General features: G+C 37.1%; 1 protein-coding gene and 1 non-coding gene across 2 annotated transcripts in view; both read right to left on the reverse strand.

Moving 5' to 3' along the window:
* DTHD1 (death domain containing 1) overlaps positions 1-21,573 on the reverse strand; it is a 72,035-nt gene that overhangs the window by 40,705 nt on the left and 9,757 nt on the right. Inside the window, exons 4-7 of the mRNA XM_056125571.1 lie at positions 19,219-19,398; positions 16,469-16,713; positions 6,552-6,716; positions 3,778-4,067 (exon numbers count right to left, since the gene is read on the reverse strand). Coding sequence (XP_055981546.1) covers positions 3,778-4,067; positions 6,552-6,716; positions 16,469-16,713; positions 19,219-19,398 — 880 coding nt within the window. The remainder of the gene's footprint in view (positions 1-3,777; positions 4,068-6,551; positions 6,717-16,468; positions 16,714-19,218; positions 19,399-21,573) is intronic.
* LOC130034054 (small Cajal body-specific RNA 8) lies at positions 3,022-3,151 on the reverse strand. Its single transcript, XR_008794051.1, has one exon. It is a non-coding gene; the product is annotated as a small Cajal body-specific RNA 8 (non-coding RNA).

Genomic DNA, 21,573 nt, shown 5'->3' on the forward strand with positions numbered 1-21,573 from the left:
TCTTTCCAACAGTCTACTAACCTCCCTAGATCCTGTAAACTGACTCTGGTGCCTGAGACTTGCTTCTGAGATAGAAAGAGGCACTACAATACAAGACACTTTGAGTCTTACTAACTTCTGAACAGCCAAAGGGCATTCTGTGTTTCTTGTAAGAAACAAGTATGTATACTTGCCTCTTAAATTCTATTCCATATCAAGTGAAAGAATTTCAAAGTCATGCTATATTTTTTCCTGAAGGTATGATAGCAATTCCCTAGAGTATTTCATCTCTTCTCTCATATAGATCATTTCTCTACATATTCTCCCTTTCTCCTCCATAACTTTTTAACTTTATCTAACACTATGGTTTACAAAGTTGTTCAAAATATAATTATTACAGGCATTCAATGTCCCAACACCAATCCCACCATCTATGTGACCTTCCCTCCACCATTGTCCCCAATTTCCCACCTATCCCCAAAGCCTTTTCCCTTACCAGGCACAAAATAATTTATTTTATATTGCATTTCAATGGTTGACAGAATTATCAAAAATACTCCAGTAAAAGAAAATTTGTAAAAATTATTACATCTCCCCAAGGGGTCATTAATTAGGTCATTGCCTGATGGTTTTTACTAAGTTATTTGTTTCTAGTTGAGCCTTCTGATATTTTTGTTATTGAGCTTAGTTGGCTTCTATGTAACCTTCTCATATGATTTGGTATGCTTCTACTAGGCTATCGGTATTAAAGAATTTGAAGGTATCCCTCCAGGAACTTCAGGATCCATAGAACTGGGGCAAAGAATAGACATGACAGCAGCTTGAGATGTGGGTGTGGCTGCCAGGGCTTCCAGAGATATAGGGATGGGGGGTTGGGGTGGCGGAGTTGCCCATCCCCAGCCAAGAACATCCCAGAGTTTTCAGCCTACAAAGTGGTGTGCCTGAAATTTTTGTTGGTTTGGCATCCCTGCAGAGATTAGTTATGAAGTAGTGAAATTGGTCATTGGCATGGAAGCGGCTATGGGAGGTGGGTGCAGGTGATGGGGCTTCAGCAAGATGGCAACTAAGCCTGTCCCTATTTCAAGGATACCTCCAGTCTCCCTTTACCTTTCTATTCAACTTATTTTTTCCTCTCCAACCTCTTTCTCTCATTTCTACCACCTTTCATATATACTCACCATGATTATTTTTCCCAGCATTGTCAAATAGTTATTCATTTTACATTGCTTAAAATACTGAAAATTGTAGACAAAATATTGTATGCGACCGTATAGGAAGAAAGCAGTGCTAGTGATCAAACCAGGGCAAAGTGCTTGTGAGACAAGTACCTAAACCTCCTTTCTAGCCCAGATCAGAGGTTCTTCATGTTTGTTTGTTTGTTTGTTTGTTTTTTGTGCAATGAACCTTTTTGGAGCCTGGTAAAAACTCCTGGTTCCTTCTCCGGTTGGTATTTTTCAATAGATAGAATAAAATACATGGAATTACAATAAAGTAGTTATAGTAAATCTTACTATTGTCTATTATCTTGTGGGATCTACAATCTAAGGTTAGATTGTGAATAGGATATGAAAAAGACTTAAGATAGTAAGTTCAGTAAGAACTAAGTATAAGGTTTACATTAGAAGAATTATAAACTTTGATGTATATTTCCCTGTTTTTCCATTAAAGACTGTCATATGGAAGCTCAATTTATAGTTTTTTGAGGAATATCCATATAATTTTCCAGAAACAGGCTGGACCAGTTGGAATTTTCAACAACAATGAATGAGAGTCCCTTTAACCCACATCCATGCCAGCACTGATCTTTCTTTTTTTTTTTCAATATGTGTGTTGTTTTGATTTGCATGTCCCTGATGGTTAGCTATGTTGAGCAGGTTTTTTTTTTTTTGCTTTTTGGGTCACACCTGGCAATACACAAGGGTTACTCCTGGCTCATGCACTCAGGAATTACTTCTGGCAGTGCTCAGGGAACCATATGGTCCATATGGGTGCTGGGAATCAAACCTGGGTCAGCTGCATGCAAGGCAAACGCCCTACCTGCTGTGCTATTGCTCCAGCCCCTTTGAGCAGTTTTTTTTATGTGTCTTTTAGCCATTTGTATTCTTCTTTGAGGAAGTTTCTGTTTATTACTTCTCCCCATCTCTTGATGGGGTTGGATGATATTTTTCTTGTAAATTTCTACCAGTGCCTTATATATCTTGGATATTAACCCCCTATCTGATGGGTATTGAGTAAATATAATTTTTCCCATTCCATTGGCTATCTCTGTTTCTTGTTAACTAATCTTTTGAGGTGCGGAAACTTCATAGTATATACCCTGGGATGCAAAACACACTGCAGAAATGCTATCTGTAATTCTATGTTTATTGCAGCACTATTTACAATACACAAAATCTGGAAAAAATCTGGGTGCCTAAGAACAGATGACTGAATAAACCATAGTATATCTTTACAATGGAATATTATGCAGCTGTTAGGAAAAATGGAAGTCATGGAATTTGATTATAAATGGATGTACATGGAAAATGTCATGCTGAGTAAAACAAGTCAGAAAGAGAGGGACAGACATAAGAGTATTGCACTCATTTGTGGAACATAAAAAAAATCATCTTATGAGGCTAATACCCAAGGACAGCAGAAACAAGGGTCAGGAGGATTGGTCCACAGTTGGAAGCCTGCCTCAGGTGCTAGAGGAAAAGAGAATTGGGACAGAGATGAAACCACTATTACAATGATAGTTGGAAATGATCACCCTGGATAAGAACTGTGTACTGAAAGGAGGTAAGGGAACAAATATGACAACCTCTCACTATCTGAATTGAGAACCATAATGCCTGAAAGGAGAGAGAGAGAGAGAAGAGAGAGAGAGTGAAGAAAAGTGCCAGCCAGAGAAACAGACTGGAGGTGGGGTTGGCATGAGGGAAACTGGGGACATTGATGGTGGGAAATGCACACTGGTGGAGGAATGGGTGTTGGAACATTATATAACCAAAATAACTTTGTAACTGTGTGTCCCAAGCTATCTTAATTAAAAAAATAAAAACCTGCCTGCCCAGTACCCCTCAGTTACCATTTCCCTCAAGTAGTCATATTTATCAAAGGACAGTTTGTTCTAAGGATGCATGTGACAATCAGAGGACTACTTCAGCCCAATTTCTGTTTGTTGATTTTTAATTAATTGATTTTTACTGGGCCCGCTCGAGCAAATCGACGATCAACGGGAGGGCCTTACCTTACCTTACCTTATTGTGAGATATACAGTTACAAAGTTATTCCTAGTCAGCCCAAATTTTGTATTAGTCTCCCAAATTATTTATATTTTCAGTATTGTTGTTATTAGATGAAAATTTGTTTAACGTGGCAATTAGAAGAAACAAATGAGTACTTAGAGGCAATGGCATGGATGGGGAAGAATGTTGATCCTAGCTTGTGTTAGGATGTAAAGATGGAGACTATTTCTATTTTTGCCTCACTCATATTTGCCTCACTTATTTGAGGCAAATATGTTTCCAGTAATCTCAAAATAACATTGCGCTGCTAATTAAATCAAATTATACCATATAAAGTTCACTACTGAAGTGAACTGCCATCCTTAATCACACGTATGCCATTTAGATTCCACCCATAAAGAACGTGCACCCTCAAAGAAATTGGAGAGAAACAAATAATATTTCTCTTCTTATTTTTTTCTAATAGATTCTCTCTAGAATTTACATAGTAAGATCAATTTAGTGAACTCCTTTGGAATTTTTTGGCTTATAGGTCATAGAACATGCAAAAATATTTCTTTACACTTACTTGAGGCAAATATGTTTCCAGTAAATCTCAAAAGAAGCTGTTCTCCTTCTTTTATTTGGAAATGACGGGGCGGTTCTGGAGAAGCACTGAACCCTTCTAGACGCAAGCTCTTAAGTACCTGGGTCAACTCTTTAGAAGGCACCACTAAAACAACCACCCTCCGTGGGTTGTCTTTCTGGTGATACAGCACAATACAGGCAGTGGTGCTGAGCAGAGCATCTTCTAAAGATTTCACAAAGGAAACCAAGTGGCTATTATCCACAACAGAAGAGAGCTGAAGCACAATAAACCTGAATAGAAGGAAAAGGCATGACCTGAGAGGCATTCACTTAACCACCACTGCTCAGCAGGCAGTCAGTAGACCCAACTTTCCTTTTAAACCAAGCACGCTGGAGACCAACTGATTTAATTTATGAATGACTCAGTTCATGAATTGAGTCTGAGTTTGGAAATCAGCAACTAAGCTTTAATAAAGCGAATTCTCACATAGGTGGTCTCAAACTAAGAACTATTCCAAATTGAGCTCACTTTTAAATACTCTAGTATGAATATATTTTAAAGTATATTTTAACTAGTATCATCAAAATGTGCTATTTAAAAGTGTAGACCAAAAATGATCAACATTAATCCATTTTTTTAAATCAAGGAGGCACAGAATCACAGTTTCTTGGGATTTGAAATATTCTCCTTGACCACTTGGAGTAAAGATGGTCAGTCTCTTATGGTATGGTATGCATTGAGTCCCTTCTTTGCATATTCATGTGTTGAAGTGCTAACCACCAGTGTCTTAGAATGTGGCCTTATTTGAAGTAGAGTCTTTACAAAGGCAATCAAGTTAATGTGCAGTCATTAGTCTCAACATTAATCCAACATGTCTGGTGCCATAAAAAGAAAAAAAGTGGACACACTAATGATACAATTTCATCTGACCATAAAGATAACCATCTACAAGTTGAGGAGAAAGTCCTGGGAAAAATCCTTCCTCTCACAGGCTTCAGAAGAACTAAACCGTTTAATACCTTAACTTTGGTTTTCTAAACTCTGGAAGTGGGAGAAAAATCCCAGAGAGATAATACAGTGGATAGGGTGCTTGCCTTGTGTGCTGATAACCTGGGTTCTATCCCTGGGACTGCATATAGAACATTGGAGAACAGTCAGGAGTGATCCCTGAATAGGAATAAACCCCGAGAATGATCAGATACATTCCCCCACCCTCACCCCCAATAAAGAACTATGAGAAAACACAATTTGTTATTTAAGTGACTTTGCTGACCTACTTTATTATGGCAGCCTCATGAACTGACTTCTTGCCCTCGACTGGATGACCCATCGTCCGTCACCCAACTCTTCTGAGAATTGTCTAATATGCCTTAACTTGGCATCCCAGAAACCAGAAATAAGGACTAAGAGAACAGGGGTGGAAAACCAGTTTCCTCGATCCTCGCATTCCAGAATTCCTCTAACGCATCAGTCTAAAATAACACAAGAGCAGAAATCCTATTTGTATTTTTCTTATTTTTCCCCACCTGCTACACACACACACACACACACACACACACACACACACACACACACGTGTGTGTGTATGCATATGTTTATATAATTGAATCATCATAAGATACAGTTTCAAAATTTTAAAATGTCTCCTCACCTATACCTTTACCAGTGTACTTTTCTCACCACCAATGTCCCCAGTTTCCTTTCTGCCCCTCTCCTCCTAGCCTACCTCTATGGTTGGCATTGTTTCTCTTTCTTTCTCTCTCTCTCTCTGCTCTCTCTTTTCTTTTGTCACTCATTTTTGTCCCTTTACCTACTTTCAGCATTCAGTTCTTGTCCATAGTGATTATTTCCAACTATCTTTGGCATAGTGGTCCCTTCTGTAACTTAGCTGCCCTCTCCCACTACCACCACTTGTGGCAAACTTCGAACTTTAGACCATTCCTATACAGCCACCAGGAAAAATGAAGTCATGAAATTCACATATAAATGAATGGTCATGGAAAGTATCATGCTGAGTGAAATGAGTCAGAAGGAGAGGGACAAACATAGAATGATTGAACTCATCTGTGGGGTGCATAAAAATAATAACATATTATGAGACTAATACACAAAGAAAAGTGGAAACAAGCTCTCCACCTGCTTGTATTCTTTCATTCCCTTGTAGGATTCACTGGTTAGCCCTAATTGAATAAGTCCTTTGCATAGTTGTGTTAAACTCTGCTCCTAGGTAATCTGACCAAAGACCATTATAGATATGCAATCCATTGTGAAATAAAATCCATCTTTATATATATGACTAAATGTATATGTTATTAATTCTAAATGTTTATTCCTCTTAAACCTTAAAACTATCTTAAAGTCTTCTGTAATCAGCTGTCTAGAAAACATGGAAATGTGAAAGCAAATTGAGGACACTGAAATAATAAATTCAGTTTGTTTTATGTCTACATAGTTATGAGATGAGCATAATATGGAGAGTTAATCCTATTTCTGTGAACTTCAAAAAAGAAGGTACTATTTTAAAAGTATGTTAGAATTAGAAGAAACTTGCAAAAATAAGCCTCTTATGAGTCATTTATCAAAGCACTTATTAAATTATCATGAATTAAAAGTATATATAGCATATTTTTGTCAACTCTGCTTTGCATCTTGAGCATATTTTACTAGACTATTCATGTCCCTATGAGGAAAAAAATCTAATCCTGTGATTTCATTTCTGTAACAATCCATAATGAACAATGAGGATAGAATTCCATTGCTTATTATTGTATTACCTCTCTAAGTTTTCACCCAAGTCAAAGGATACCAAGCCACTCTGCATTGTTCTCACCACAACATCATCAAGTCCAAACCAACCACTGTCTCTACTCCTGAATCCTAATAATTTCAAAGAATCACAGGCATTGTTCCCAGGTTTTCTGATGGAAGCACTTTTTGTCCTATATCAGGGTAACAGAAAGAAATTTGTAAAATTAAAAGAAAATTCTATAGTTTTAATCATAAATAATAAACCAATTTTCTAATTTTTCCATTATATGTCAATAACAATTCATTAAGTAGATACTATGTACCAGTAAGTATCTATGCAGCAAGATTACACAAATATGAACAAGTTATAATCGTAGCTTTTGAGAAATTCACAAAATTATCTAATTAAAGGACATGGTGATGTGTATGGTAATGAAGAGAATGTACTGCGTGGTTTAGGAACAGAAGAAAGATCTACAGGGAATCTTGAAATAGTAAATTGCTGACATTGAAGATTAACTTTGGAGACTGAAAAGCATCTGACTATAGGCAAATGAATCTCATTTGGGGAATTTTATAGGGCACCCAAAAACATAAATATTTCCCTTAATGTAAACCCAGATGTTTGAAGATATTCAAGAACAGTCATGTAGAAGAATAGCTAAGACTAGACTCTGGAACAAAGCTGTCTCCTTCCCAATTCTGAATGGGTCTACCTCGAATTAGCTGTATAACCACATTTAAAATCTCTCTGCATCTCAGTGTTCTTATCTATAATAATAGCAACGAAAACAACAACAATAATAATATGTGCATTATAAGAACAAATCACAGCGGTAGGGCGTTTGCCTTGCACGCAGTCAACATGGCCGACCCGAGTTCAATTCCTCCGCCCCTCTCGGAGAGCCCAGCAAGCTACCGAGAGTATCTCGCCCACATGGCAGAGCCTGGCAAGCTCCCCGTGACATATTCGATATGCCAAACACAGTAACAACAAAGTCTCCAATGGAGACGTTACTGGGCCCGCTCGAGCAAATCTATGAACAACGGGAGGACCTTTACCTTTTACCTTTACCTTGTAAAGCACAAACCTGTAGTCACCACAATTAGTGTTAACATTCTTCTATTTCTTTCAACACATAATCAATTAGTATCTTGTAATTTTTTTTTAATTTTAACACATGTCTGGAAGAGGAGTGCTGTATGAATCACTTATGTTTTCCCTAACCAGAGCTGATTTGTCAAACAATACATGCATTTCTTTACACCTAGATAGTTGAATTATTTTCCTTAGAAACTTGAGTTAATAAGAGGTCTAGAGATTGTAATTGGTTATTGTCTTTTGACTGTAGTGTCAAGCTATGAAAATAAATAATAGAGAAAGGAAAGGCAAATTATTCAAGGGGATGCTTTACAAGTCAGAGCCCCAGGTTTGAGGCCCACTATCACATGGTTTACCAAGCACCACCTAAAGCAAACTCCAAACACCAGGCACAAGTAGCCCTCAGTATAGCCAGCTATGGTCCAACCATACTTACTCCCCACCATACACACACACAAAATGAACAACAAACAATTTACTAATGAATAGTTAGAGAGACTAAAAATAAAATGGTAGAACAAATGATAAGAAAAATTAGGAGAAAAATAAAATGAAAAAAATTTGCACGGCCCTAGAGGTGGAAAGATTATTTATTGTAAGCTTAAAAAATTCTTGATTTCACTTAAATAAATATATGTTCCTCATAACTAAATTAACAAGAATTTTTGATACTGAAGATCTTGGGGGGAAATAAAAAGAAAAAAGATTGTCTAATTATGTCCCCCAGAGGACAAAACTTTTTTTGTTGGAAACTAATAATAAACCTCAAATGTAAAAATTGTGTCTTTGAGAACAGAATTAGTTTGTGATTCAAAATCATCTTGGTTTTATAGGTTAGGCTGTCCTATAATCTACATGTTGAAAACTGAGTTGAATTAAAATGTCTACTCTGAAAAGCTCAGATAATAATGTTTCCTCTGTCAAAAGACAACCAGGACAATATTAGGAAAAAACAAATAAATAGCATTCAGTTTAAAACTTTGGGTTTATAATCATTAGTATGGTGAACTTTGTAACTCTTAGAAGTTCATAATTCATTAATATAGGAAGACATATTGTATTGAACCCAAAAACTCTCATTTACAGGAAATTGATTCAACTCAAAGTAGTATTGATTTTTTTCTTCTGATGACTACACTTACCTATTTTTGCCAATAGACCAAATTTTATATGATGTCTTACTGGTTTTCGAGTACAATGGGGTCACCCTACATCAGGTTAGCCCATAAGCAATGGGCTGAGACGAATACTTTATAATTCAGAGCCCGAATAGTTCATTTGACGTCAATTATAGCTACTTGCTGGAGCGATAGCACAGCGGGAAGGGCTCGTAGGGTGTTTGCCTTGCACGCGGCTGATCAGGCCAAGCCAAGTTCTATTCCTCTGACCCTCTCAGAGAGCCTGGCAAGCTACCAAGAGTATCTTACCTGCATGGCTAAGCCGGGCAAGCTACCCATGACATATTTGATATGCCAAACACAGTAACAAGTCTCACAATGTTACTGGGCCCGCTCAAGCAAATCAATGAACAACGGGAGGACAGTGACAGTCCTATAACCACTTGCCAAAAAATACAGCATCTCCATCTCTGTTTATGATAGAATGATACTTTCTTGAGCCATATGAACAGGCCACATGACTTGATAATGAACAAGGGATATACTTTTCCCTTAAAGGCCAAGCTCTTAATTGCAACATGGTCTATCTACTGCTTTCTCTGGTATCATAGAACTACCCAGAAAGGTACCTACTAGCATAAGTTCAGGAGTGAGGATGATTAAGAGGTAGCCTATCTGTCATGGCCACATGGTGCTATGAAATGTAAAGATTATTGCTATACATATTTGGGACTTTAGATTTTTGTCATCACACTGTGATCTAGATTAATTCACTCAATAAAATACTTATATTTCTTGTTATTGTTTTATAATATACATACATATTATATATAACATATGGTTATTATCCCTATTACCCAAATGGCCCCCAAATAGCTGCCAGGAGTGATCCTTGAGCAGAGTCAAGAGTAACTGAGCACAGCCAACTGTCGCTCCCTCACCTCTAGTACAAGAAATATAATAACTAAAAATAATAATAACTATGGATTAATAGTATACATTTTCAAATATGTAGTATTTGGGACTTGGGGCTGAAACGATAGCAAAGTGGTAGGGCATTCGCCTTGTGCGCAGCCAGTCCAGCCGGAGCTGGATTCGATTCCTCTGCCCCTCTCGGAGAACCCAGCAAGCTACCGAGAGTATCTCGCCGACACAGCAGAGCCTGGCAAGCTCCCCGTGATGTATTCAATATGCCAGACACAGTAACAACAATGGAGTAATGTCTCACAATAGAGACATTACTGGGACTGCTCGAGCAAATCGATGAACAACAGGAGGACAGTGACAGTATTTGGGGCATTTTAACTGGAACATCAAGAAACTATATTCAATATTGTATAGAAAGGAAAAATATAAAAGTAATGAGTTTATTAGACTATCTCTGAAAACCTCCCATTTCTTTTCTTTTATATTGGAAATGCAGAAGAAGGAAATAGATAAAATGGTATTGAGACAAATGTATGATTAGAAAATGCACAATATTTTTTTCTAAGAATGTGAAAAGTAAGGTAAAGGTAAAGGTAAAGGCCCTCCCGTTGATCGTCGATTTGCTCGAGCGGGCCCAGTAACGTCTCCATTGGAGACTTTGTTGTTACTGTGTTTGGCATATCGAATACTCTCGGTAGCTTGCCGGGCTCTCTGAGAGGGGTGGAGGAATCAAACTCAGAATGTGAAAAGTAAATTTTTCTTATTAAAAAAATAAAATGTTCACCCACAAACATATTTAAACTTCACATTTTGGGTCTTGAGAGATAAATAAATAGACTGTAGCATACAGTGTGCCATGGCAGAGTACCAGGTTTTATCCTAGCACTGAATGATGCCCAGAGCACCTCCGTAAAAATCCCGCTCACCTCCACTGAGCTGGGAGTAGTCTCTGCCAACCACTAGATCTGACCCAAAGAACAATAAAAACAAAATCACATCTAGATACAATAAACAAGAATGTAGAACATCAAATAAAGGAAAAGTTTCCAAGACAACCAGCAGAATTAAACAAGTCACCCATATGGTTATGGAAATCAAAATTTCTACAGTCTTCATAGAAACAGTCATGAGATCCTTAAAACATGACATAAGATCCCAAAAGAAAAGAGGGGGGGAATGTTTGTGAACCTAGACTATTATGCCAGAGGTGGGTGGTATCCAGCCTTCAAAGGTGCACTTTAAACCTGTCAACACTCTTGCCTTGGCATGACACCTTCCCACAGTGCGCTGAAGGCAGTCCTTTGACTCAGGTTGCACATAGGATGTTGCAGAAATGTTCACCTGATTGCTCCAAGGTAAGAATGGAAATTGTGGCAGCATTTCTGATTTTGCATTTTGTAAACCCTGATTGCCCATGTCAGCTGTCTAGCTACTCTTTCACAAATATCACATAGGGGGAAAAAAAACAAGCAGTTAATTGGAGAGAGAGAGGCCTATGGTTTAATGGAGAGACCTTCAGGCTCAGACATATTAACTGAGCCCAATCTTTCATTCAACTAATGTCTCAAACAACCTCCAATTCAATTATGAATGACCAATAGGATTTATGGAGGCAAACTAAGAATAATCATCATCATTAAATTTAGTTTATCCAGTACTTGAAGAGTGATTTTGCATTAGGAAAGCTATAGTTACAATCCCTTACATCAACAAATTAAAAGAGAATCAAAGAACATCTAAGTAGATGCTAAAAACAGATTTTAAAATCAAACTGATATTACATTAAAAACATTATTATTTAACTCATAATGAAAGAAATCTTGCTTAACCTGATGAATATATATTTAAAATCCTAAAAAAAAATCCTTACTTTTTTTAATCAAAACTTTTTTGTGAAGTATCAGGCTTTAGCACAGCGGGTAGGGCGTTTGCCTTGCACGTGGCCAACATGGCCGACCCGAGTTCGATTCCTCCGCCCCTCTCGGAGAGCCCAGCAAGCTACCGAGAGTATTCGATATGCCAGACACAGTAACAACAAAGTCTCCAATGGAGACGTTACTGGGCCCGCTCGAGCAAATCGATGATCAACGGGAGGGCCTTTTATCAGGCTTTAAAATATGATTTTTAGGTTTACAATGCTACTGCATCACAGCCACACCAGAGTATAAAATCCACCTTAAAAGAAAACATTCAAACCATTTTTTCTTGCCTTCAGGCCAAGACGCTATTTTATATATTTTATTTTTTAAGCACAAACCCCACAGAATACCCATTATGTTATTTTTCTATTAACTGCACAAGAGACCCCTTCTAGACATCATGCTCTCAATCTATTCTTCTTATATTTTATTATAATTGAAAAAACTAGACCATTAAATTGTGCACAGGAAAATGCCACTTTTAAAAACCTCAAACACAGACAAAATAAAACAAGATGTTATAAAAGGAAGAATTAAAATGTATGCTAAAACTAAAGAAAAAATAAAATTAAAGAATGATTCAAAAAATTTAATTGTTATTGACCTGGATGGGCATGAGAATAAATTATTTTAGAGATCAGAAGATGGAATATGAGAAGGACAAATACAAAGGAATGGTATTGATTAAATGCAATTTTAAAGATGTGCGGTTGTTTTACCAGTTATCCACATACTTGACAAATATTCTTTTGTATGTATAATTTATCACACTCAAACAAAAGAAACTGAGTATCCTATAGAAATACTTTCATAGACAAAAACATTTTCCCATTTATGTCTCTAAAATATTTCTCATGTATTATTAAATGAGTCTCCAATAAATTAATTCTCTTTTCATTATCCTCAAGAAATTTTTTCCAACTCACAATTAATTAACTCGCACTAATCTTTTCCTTAGGATTTCTTTTATTTATTTTTGCCTTGCCAGAGAATAATCCCAGGGTTTCACGCATGCAAGGCATGTGTTCTACTGCTGAGATACATCCTGACTCATCTGACTTTTTTATAAAATAAGTTAAAATCATACATCACACCAGGAGCCCTGGCATGAGACTGAGGATGCGCAGTAAGACAGGTGGAGTGAGGGTGTAGATGGGAAGAAAACCAAGTCAGAAGCTTGCCAGGTTCAGAAAATAGTTGAGAAACACTGTTTTAAATCATTGATGAGGATGTTCAGATGATAAATCTAAGAAATCTACCCCAACGACAGAATACAAGGTACATAATTTAAAAAGTTAAGACAGGCAGCATAATAAATTATGTTTAACTTATTTATGGATGGGGCAGAGTGATAGCATAACGGGTAGGGCGTTTGCCTTGCACACAGCTGACCTGTGTTCGATTCCTCCGCTCTCTCGGAAAGCCAGCAAGCTACCTAGAGTAAAAGCCTGCCAAGCTACCTGTGATGTACTCCATATGCTAAAAACAGTAACAACAAGTTTCACAATGGAGACGGTACTGGTGCCCGCTCGTGAAAATCAATGAACAACAGGAGGACAGTGACAGTATTTGGGACAGTGCTACATTTATGGATATTGTTCTGCTTATTATTTATGTCATTTGTTTTCTCTTTAATTTCACCACATTTTTATGTTCTCTTTTTTCCTATATATCTTTATTTCTTATCTTTTATGTCAGCATCAAACTATATGAAAATAGTATTTCCTGTGCATACTTGCACTATTAAAACGGGGCCGAAGTGATAGAACAGTTGGTAGAATATTTGCCTTGCAGAGTCAACCTGGGTTAGATTCCCAGCACCACACATGTTACCCAGAGTCCCACCAGAAATGATTTCTGAACACAGAGCCAGGAGTAATCTCTGAGCACTGCAGGTCTGTTCCCCAAGCAGAAACAAAACAACAACAACAAAAAAAAAAACCTCACCATCAACATCCTTCAAAAGTTTGAAAGTTTTAGTCCATTTTCCCCTTTTTGATAGTTGGTGCTGCAAAGAATAAAGTGAGACTAGACATTTCTTTTCACTTAATTTGCTTGCATCAAATGGATTGTTATAGAAGTATTCTATTTAAAATTACTATGTTACATCTAATTACTGGATTTTTCCCCCATAAATTTTGTTTAGTAATCAGTGCTTCCCACCTCAAGGTTTTAATCAACATCAGAAAATTAAGTTTATTTTATGATTGTGTTGGTTTCTCCTTCAGCGCTACCTATAATTATAAAGTTACATCATTTGAAATGATTCCATATTATACCTTGGTTCCATTTGTCTCAGCTTGCTATCTTTGTATCTTATGCTATTGCCTTTTCATCTTTTTCCTGTCTAACCTGGTGTCCTTCTGCCTTTTTGGAATCATGTTTACTTGATATTATTAAACTTACCAAATATTTCTATAATATTTTCCAGGTTACTATAATTCTCATTTGAATTACTGTGAAATGTGAAAATGTGCTATTTTTCTCATTTCTGAAGCTGTTTGTTATTTGGAAATTTTGGTGTTGACTTGTAATTAATGTTGTTTTACTTAAGACACTGCAGTATTTTGTTATTTGCTAATCCTTTAATGAATGTTCACTTACCCACTTTTATGTTGGTGATTGTTAGAATCTCTTGCTCAGATCTAGAGGAAAGCTCCATGTATGTAATTTCTAAACCAATTTTCAATGCCTACTAAGTTGTACTGAGTATAAATCTTCTGTACAACAATGTAACATACTCCTACCTATGCTACTTGGATTTCCAATTCTTTGCATCTGTTAAGTAGTAGAAATTTTTCACCCTCAGTATACATTTATATTGAGTCTCCTGTGGTTTTACCTTTCATATTGTACTTATAACAAATTCATGTTTGATAGTGAAATCTGCAGCTTCCAGTTTCTCTCTACATTCTGACCTATTACTTAAGAGGCAAGTTTATGAGGCATGTTGCTTATGACCAAAGAAGAACAAATGAATATTAATCGAATTATTTCCATATTGGTATGTGTACAAACTGGAAATAATTTTATACTCATTGTCATGATTGTGGGTAAAATAGTAGGGAACAGGAAAATGTTTTATTCACTTGGTTGAGGGGAGAGACTGTTATCAGATCTTAGTCCTATTTGTCCTTAGGAATCACTACTGGCTGTCCCAGGAGACCAGATGGTGCAGGGAATCGACCCCCTATCAGTTCTATGTAAGCAACTGTTCTAACCACAATACTATCTCTATGATCCCCAACTTATTTTTTAGTCGTAACTCAGGCAAATGGAGCTAAATTTATGATGCAAATTAGATGGTGGTTGCAAATTCATATTAATATTTTCATCCATAAAACCATAGAATATAGACATAAACTAATAAGAATTTACCCGTCAGAATCAGTTTTTAAGGTTATTTGTGTTATTTACATTTTCATCTTTAAATATATCTATAATAACTATGGAAGATATTTAAGGCAAATAAGTCTTAATCTTATTAGACTAATAAATTTCAAGCAGGAAGCTTCAGGATGTGTTGATTTTGATTTTTTTTGCCACGATATACAAGAAATGGATTAACTATATTGTCAACTGGGAAGTAGATAAATATATGATAGATAGGTAGACAGATATCTCAAATAGAAAACATATAATTATATAATTTATACGTTCTCCCTTTCTTATCTATCACTCACTAATTTTTTATTTTTTCCAATAACATTATTCAATTTTCTACAATTATTAGCAGAGTAGGAAAGAATAATCCTTTTTTCAACTCTAATTTGACAATCTGAAAGTAAACAGGCAACAGCTTCAGAGTCATGTTTATAAACACATTAATATGAATCTAGAATATAGTTAATCTATGATTTCTAGGAATAAGTGCAAATTTTTAGCCCATTGAGTTTTAGACACGTCACTGACACAATCAATGAAAGGTGAATTTCTTGAGATAGTATAGATAAGGAATCTGGTACATACTGCATTCTTATTAGCAGTTACTGTTTCCTCCTTCTAGTTTCAAAGAAAAAAAGCCCTTGAGAACCAACGAATAGAAAGGTTATTGTCTACCTTTCTTACTAGGAAAATAAAATAAATGAAAAAACATAAAATAATGTCATGAATTAATATTTACTGTGCTTCTAATATTTACTATTTTCTGTATACGTGAAAAACACTAAAGCAAATGTAAGCATTGATTTCACATTTCATCTCTGAGAGGACACGAAACATAGATATTTGTCTTATTGGTGGGAATTTTCATTATGTAAGTTGAAAACAAAAGAATCAATCTCCACTGTAGCACTGTCCTTCCTTCTATTGTTCATCGATTTGCTCAAGCGGACACCAGTGACGTCTCCATTGTGAAACTTGTTGTTATTTTTTTGGCATATCGAATACACCACGGGGAACTTGCCAGGCTCTGCCATGTGGGCGGTATACTCTCTCGGTAGCTTGCCGGGCTCTCTGAGAGGGACGGAGGAATCAAACCCGGGTCAGCCGCGTGCAAGGCAAACACCCTACCCATTGTGCTATCGCTCTATATAAAGCATACACTCTAATTTGTTTTGGAAAATTTAAGATCAATTTTTCCCCACATAAACAAAGTTTACTTAAATACAAAAATAAAAACTACCATACCATCTAATTATAACTAACTGTAAGTTTCTTTAAGACAATGATCAATTTTACCTCTTTTATATCAATCTTACCACATAGAAAACTTTGGGTCTTTACAGCGAAATTATACCTTTTGTGGATCCACATTTTATTTCTACATTTAAGATATTTCATAAAATTTTAGTACAGTGACTTAAAGTCAACACATTTGATTATATCTTGTACTCATTTCCACTTATTTATCCTCAGCAATATTAGGATCAACTCACCGGTTGAAGTTCAAAGGTACGATTCTGTTGGTTGTGGCACTGGCCATTCTTTTGTGATCTATCTCAGATTCAAGATTCTTTTTATCAGTATGTGGAGAACAAGGTAGGAGAAGAGTGACTGGTTTCTGGAAAGCATGTGTTGATGGATGCTGAATATGAACCAGAGGGCTTGTGGCTAATATGGAGCAAAAAGTGCCTTGCTGTGTTCTTAAATGTGCTACCAGAGTAGGATCTACTGGTTGGACCTAAGGAAACAAGTTATACATACATACATATATGTATATCATATGTGTGTATATATATGCAGAGTTTTATGTTCTTATGTTTTCATAAAAAATATGCTAGTCATAAGCAGATTTTAAGGCAATTTTCAAATACAAACACACACACAGAGACTGCAATCAACACTGCATTAATTTATAAAGGAACTGAGTACTCAGATCTTTTATTTCAAAGACTTTCTGAAATCTAGTTTCTCTGTCCTAAGTTATAAATAACTCAGAAACACTTTTAATTGCAGGCAATAAAATGACCTAGAAAACAAAATAGACATTTTACATAATTTCTAATTATAACTATTGTAAGACTGAGTGCTCTTTAGAAACTAGAAAAGGAAGACTATATTTACTTAAATGTTTCCTTTCACAAGAATGACTAACAATAAAAATAACTAAATAATTCCCAGATTTCAAAGTTTATGGAAAATGTTCATGAAAAAATTATTTGCAATGTATTCTTGTCTAACTTGTCTTTTTTGCTTATTACTGGTGGTTCCAACTGGCAGAAAAAGGGAACTTGGTTAAAAGCTGAGCCTAGATAAAATAAACTATTTGAGAAGATAAATTTTTAACTGTTGATCCACTTATATGCAAATTTCATGACTTCATCTTTTCTAACAGCTGCATAATATTCCATAGTGTAGAAGCACATAAGTGGATAAACATGGAGAGTATCATGTTAAGTGAAATGAGTCAGAAAGAGAGGAACAGGCAGAGAAAGATTGCTCTCATCTGTGGAATATAAAGTAACAGAATGGGAGACTAACACCCAAGAGTTGGAGAGATAAGGACCAGGAGGTCTGCTCCACGGCGTGGAAACCGGCCTCACATGCTGGGGGGAAAAGGCAGCTCAAATAGAGAAGGGAACACTAAGTAAAGGATGTTGGGAGAGCCCATTCAGGTTGAAAGATGCTTGCCAAAAGTAGACTATAGACCGAACATGAAGCCGCTCAATACCTCTATTGCAAACCACAACACCCAAAAAGGAGAGAGAAACCCAAATAGAATGCCCTGCCACAGAGTCAGGGAGGGATGGAGGGGATGGGGAGGGGGTGGTGTGAGGGATGGGATGGTGGTAGAATATGGGCACTGATGGAGGGATGGGTACTTGATCATTGTATGACTGAAATGCAAGCATGAAAGTTTGTAAGCCTGTATCTGTACCGCACGGTGATGCTCTAATAAAAAAGAAAATAACTGTACCAATTTGATCATTTTTATACCCCTGGTGAATATTGTTTGTTTATACTGAATCTTTATTCCAAATAAATGCTTCTTTGTAACTAAATGTAACAATATTAATAGTCATCTTATTCATTAGGTTTCTTTTTGTTACCCTCTCAGTTACAAATCTTGAATCGTGAGAATATTCTAGTTCTCGGTATCAATCCTATCAATCCTATCATATTAATCCAATCAATACTATAACAGGGCTGCAATATATTATATAATATATACTATATATGCTATGTAGTATATATAATTATATATAATATAATCTTGGCCGTTGATGGGAATACAAGGCATGGGGTGTGTAACTGTCTAGTTACTAGAAGATGAGGTATCTGTGTAGAGGAAGCCCAGCCTCATTCCAAGCAGTCTTGGAGATCTCAGCCCCGGGTCCCACACACCTAGGTTCCTCCACTGGTTCCTTCATGTGTGAAGCTCATCAGAGCATGTGGAGAGTGGTCTGTGGAGCATGGCTGTGGCTGAGTCCCAGAGGTCTTCAGCTGCCAGGGCTCTGCTCGGGGCAGGGAGGGAAACTCAATCTGCCACCCTACAAGAGGCCCTAGTGAGGACAGCCAGGTGCAGGGGCAGGAAGCTCTATATTGTTCTCTTCTGGGAGCTTGGTTTTATAGTCTCTGGATTTTGGCTATTTATGGCATTACACAGCCCCAAGGGCAATTGGTGGGTGATAAATGTCTAGCTACTGGAAGATGGGGGATCTGGGTGGAGGAGGCCTACTCCCGATCCAAGTCAAGATCCAGAGACCTAGAACCTAGATTCCAGACCTCTTATTGTCTAATTCTTGCTCTCAGAGAACCTGGCAGGCTACCGAAAGTATCCTGCCCACATGGAAGAGTCTGGCAAGCGCCCCATGGTGTATTCGGTATGACAAAACCCAGTAATAATGATGGCTCTCATTCCCCTGACCCTGAAAGAGCCTCCAATGTGGCACTTGCTAAAATCTCAGGGCTAGGATGAACGGAGATGTTACTGGTACCTGCTTGAGGAAATTGATGAACAACGGGATAACAGTGATACAGTGATAGTATTATATTATATATACTATTATATTATATATACTAAATAATGTAATATATTACCTAGTAGACTAGGTAAGCATTCACTTCAGTAGACTGTATAAGAGAAGAATTCACTCATTATTATATTATATACACATATCTATTCAATGTTTAAGACCAGATTTGAGTATCATCACTCTTAAACTCACTAGTTTTTAATATTTACCTTTAATTGCACAAGCACTGGTGATTTGAAAACTCCCGGAGGGTAATTTAAGGATATTCGAGAATCCATGCTTGGCTTGAGAGTGAGACCTTTCTTTGTAACTGTGAAGGATTCTTTCTTTAAACAAGACATAACAGAGAAGATGCCCAACTTGTAAACTTGAACCTCTGCACAGGTGCCCTGTATGGACCAAATACATTAAAGAATGAAATTTAATAACACTAATATAGCCCTGTTCTGGGAGTAAATGCTGTACATTCTCTATGGTTATAGTAAAATCGACAGGTTATCCCTATAGTCTTCAACAACTTGAAATGTTATCATTGACTTCAAATGCATGATCCTCTGTGAGATAAAATAGAGATAATTAGGGGTTTCTCAAATTTAGACAACATGATTAAAACAAATATGCTTCATTTTAAATTTTTAATAATTAGGGAAGGGATCTGGGTCACACCTGGAAGTGCTCAAGGCTTATAGTATCAGACCTAATAGGTCTGGACCATAGGTGGTGCCAGGATCAAACTCATGTTGACTGCATGCAAGGCAAGAAACTTACCCACTGTACTATCTCTCTGTTAATGCCTCTCCATTTGAATTTTTAAGCTAAATTTTTAAATGCATGTATACAATACAACTACATTTTATGTTTTTACAAATATCAGTGGTTTCTGGAATCACATCTTCTGCCTTTTATCCAAGAGACTCAATACCGTTTTTTTTTTAGATGTACCAAATTTTCTTTGTTTTTTAAAAAATTTTTATTAGTGAAACACCATGAGTTACAGTTGTAGACTTACAAATTTTCGTGCTTGGGTTTTAATTATACAATGATCAAATACACATCCCTCTACCAGTGCCCATTTTCCACCACACGGGTCCCAGTATCTCTCCCACCCCCCATCCCCCACCCTACTCTGCCTCCGTGGCAGGGTATTTCCTTCTGTTCTCTCTCTCCTTTGGGGTGTTGTGGTTTGCAAAAGAGGCAGTGAGTGGCAATCATGTTTGGTCTATAGTCTACTTTCAGCATGCTTCTCCTATCCTGGGAGGATCCTCCCAACACCCTTTACTTGGTTCTCCCTTGTCTATCTGAGCTCCCTTTTCCCCTAGCATGTGTGGCTGGCCTCCAAGCCATGGAGTAAAACTCCTGGTAATAATCTCGACCACTCTTGGGTGTTAGTCTCCTATTTTGTTACTTTATGTTCCCTAGAGGAATGCAATCTTTCTATGTCTATCACTCTCTTTCTGACTCAGAAAGGGACCCTCCTTTACTGCTGGTGGGAATGCTGACTGGTTCAGCCCTTTTGGAAAACAGTATGGACAATTCTCAAAAAATTAGAAATTGAGCTCCTATTTGACCCAGCAATACCACTCCTGGGAATATATCCCAGAGAGGCAAAAAAAAGTATTGTTGAAGTGACATCTGCGCTTGTTTGTTCAATGCAGCACTCTTTACAATAGCCAGAAGGAAAAAACCTGAGTGCCCGAGAACAGATGACTGGTTAAAGAAACTTTGGTACATTTACACAATGGAGTACTATGTAGCTGTTAGAAAAGATAAAGTCATGAAATTTACATACAAGTGGTACTACATGGAAAGTATCATGTTAAGCGAAATGAGTCAGAAAGAGAGGGATAGACATAGAAAGATTGCATTCCTCTGGGGAACATAAAGTAACAAAATAGGAGACTAACACCCAAGAATGGCCGAGATTAGTACCAGGAATTTTACTCCATGGCTTGGAGGCCAGCCACACATGCTAGGGGAAAAGGGAGCTCAGATAGAGAAGGGAGCACCAAATAAAGGGTGGTGGGAGGATCCTCCAAGAATGGGAGAAGCATGCTGAAAGTAGACTATAGACCAAACATGATTGCCACTCAATGCCTCTTTTGCAAACCACAACACCCAAGAGGAGAGAGAGAACAGAGGGGAATGCCCTGCCACAGAGGCAGGGTGGGATGGGCGGGGATGGGGGGTGGGAGGGATACTGGGATCCGTGGTGGTGGGAAATGGGCACTGATGGAGGGATGGGTTTTTGATCATTGTATAATTGAAACCCAAGCACAAAAATTTGTAAGTCTACAACTGTATCTCATGGTGTCTCACTAATAAAAATTAAAACATTAAAAAAATTAGAAATTGAGCTCTCATTTGACCCAGAAATACCACTCCTGGGAATATATACCAGAGAGGCAAAAAAAAGTATAGTTGAAGTGACATCTGCACTTGTTTGTTCGTTGCAGGACTCAATACCGTTTTAGGGAATTTTTGGTTGTGGAATTTTGATCATTTTTTTATACTCTTGGTTTGGGGTCACTTCCAATGGTACTCAAGGCTTACCCCGGGTTCTCCAC

This window comes from Sorex fumeus, unplaced genomic scaffold (genome assembly GCF_029834395.1).
Source record: "Sorex fumeus unplaced genomic scaffold, SorFum_2.1 ptg000055l, whole genome shotgun sequence".
NCBI classification, from domain to species: Eukaryota; Metazoa; Chordata; class Mammalia; order Eulipotyphla; family Soricidae; genus Sorex; species Sorex fumeus.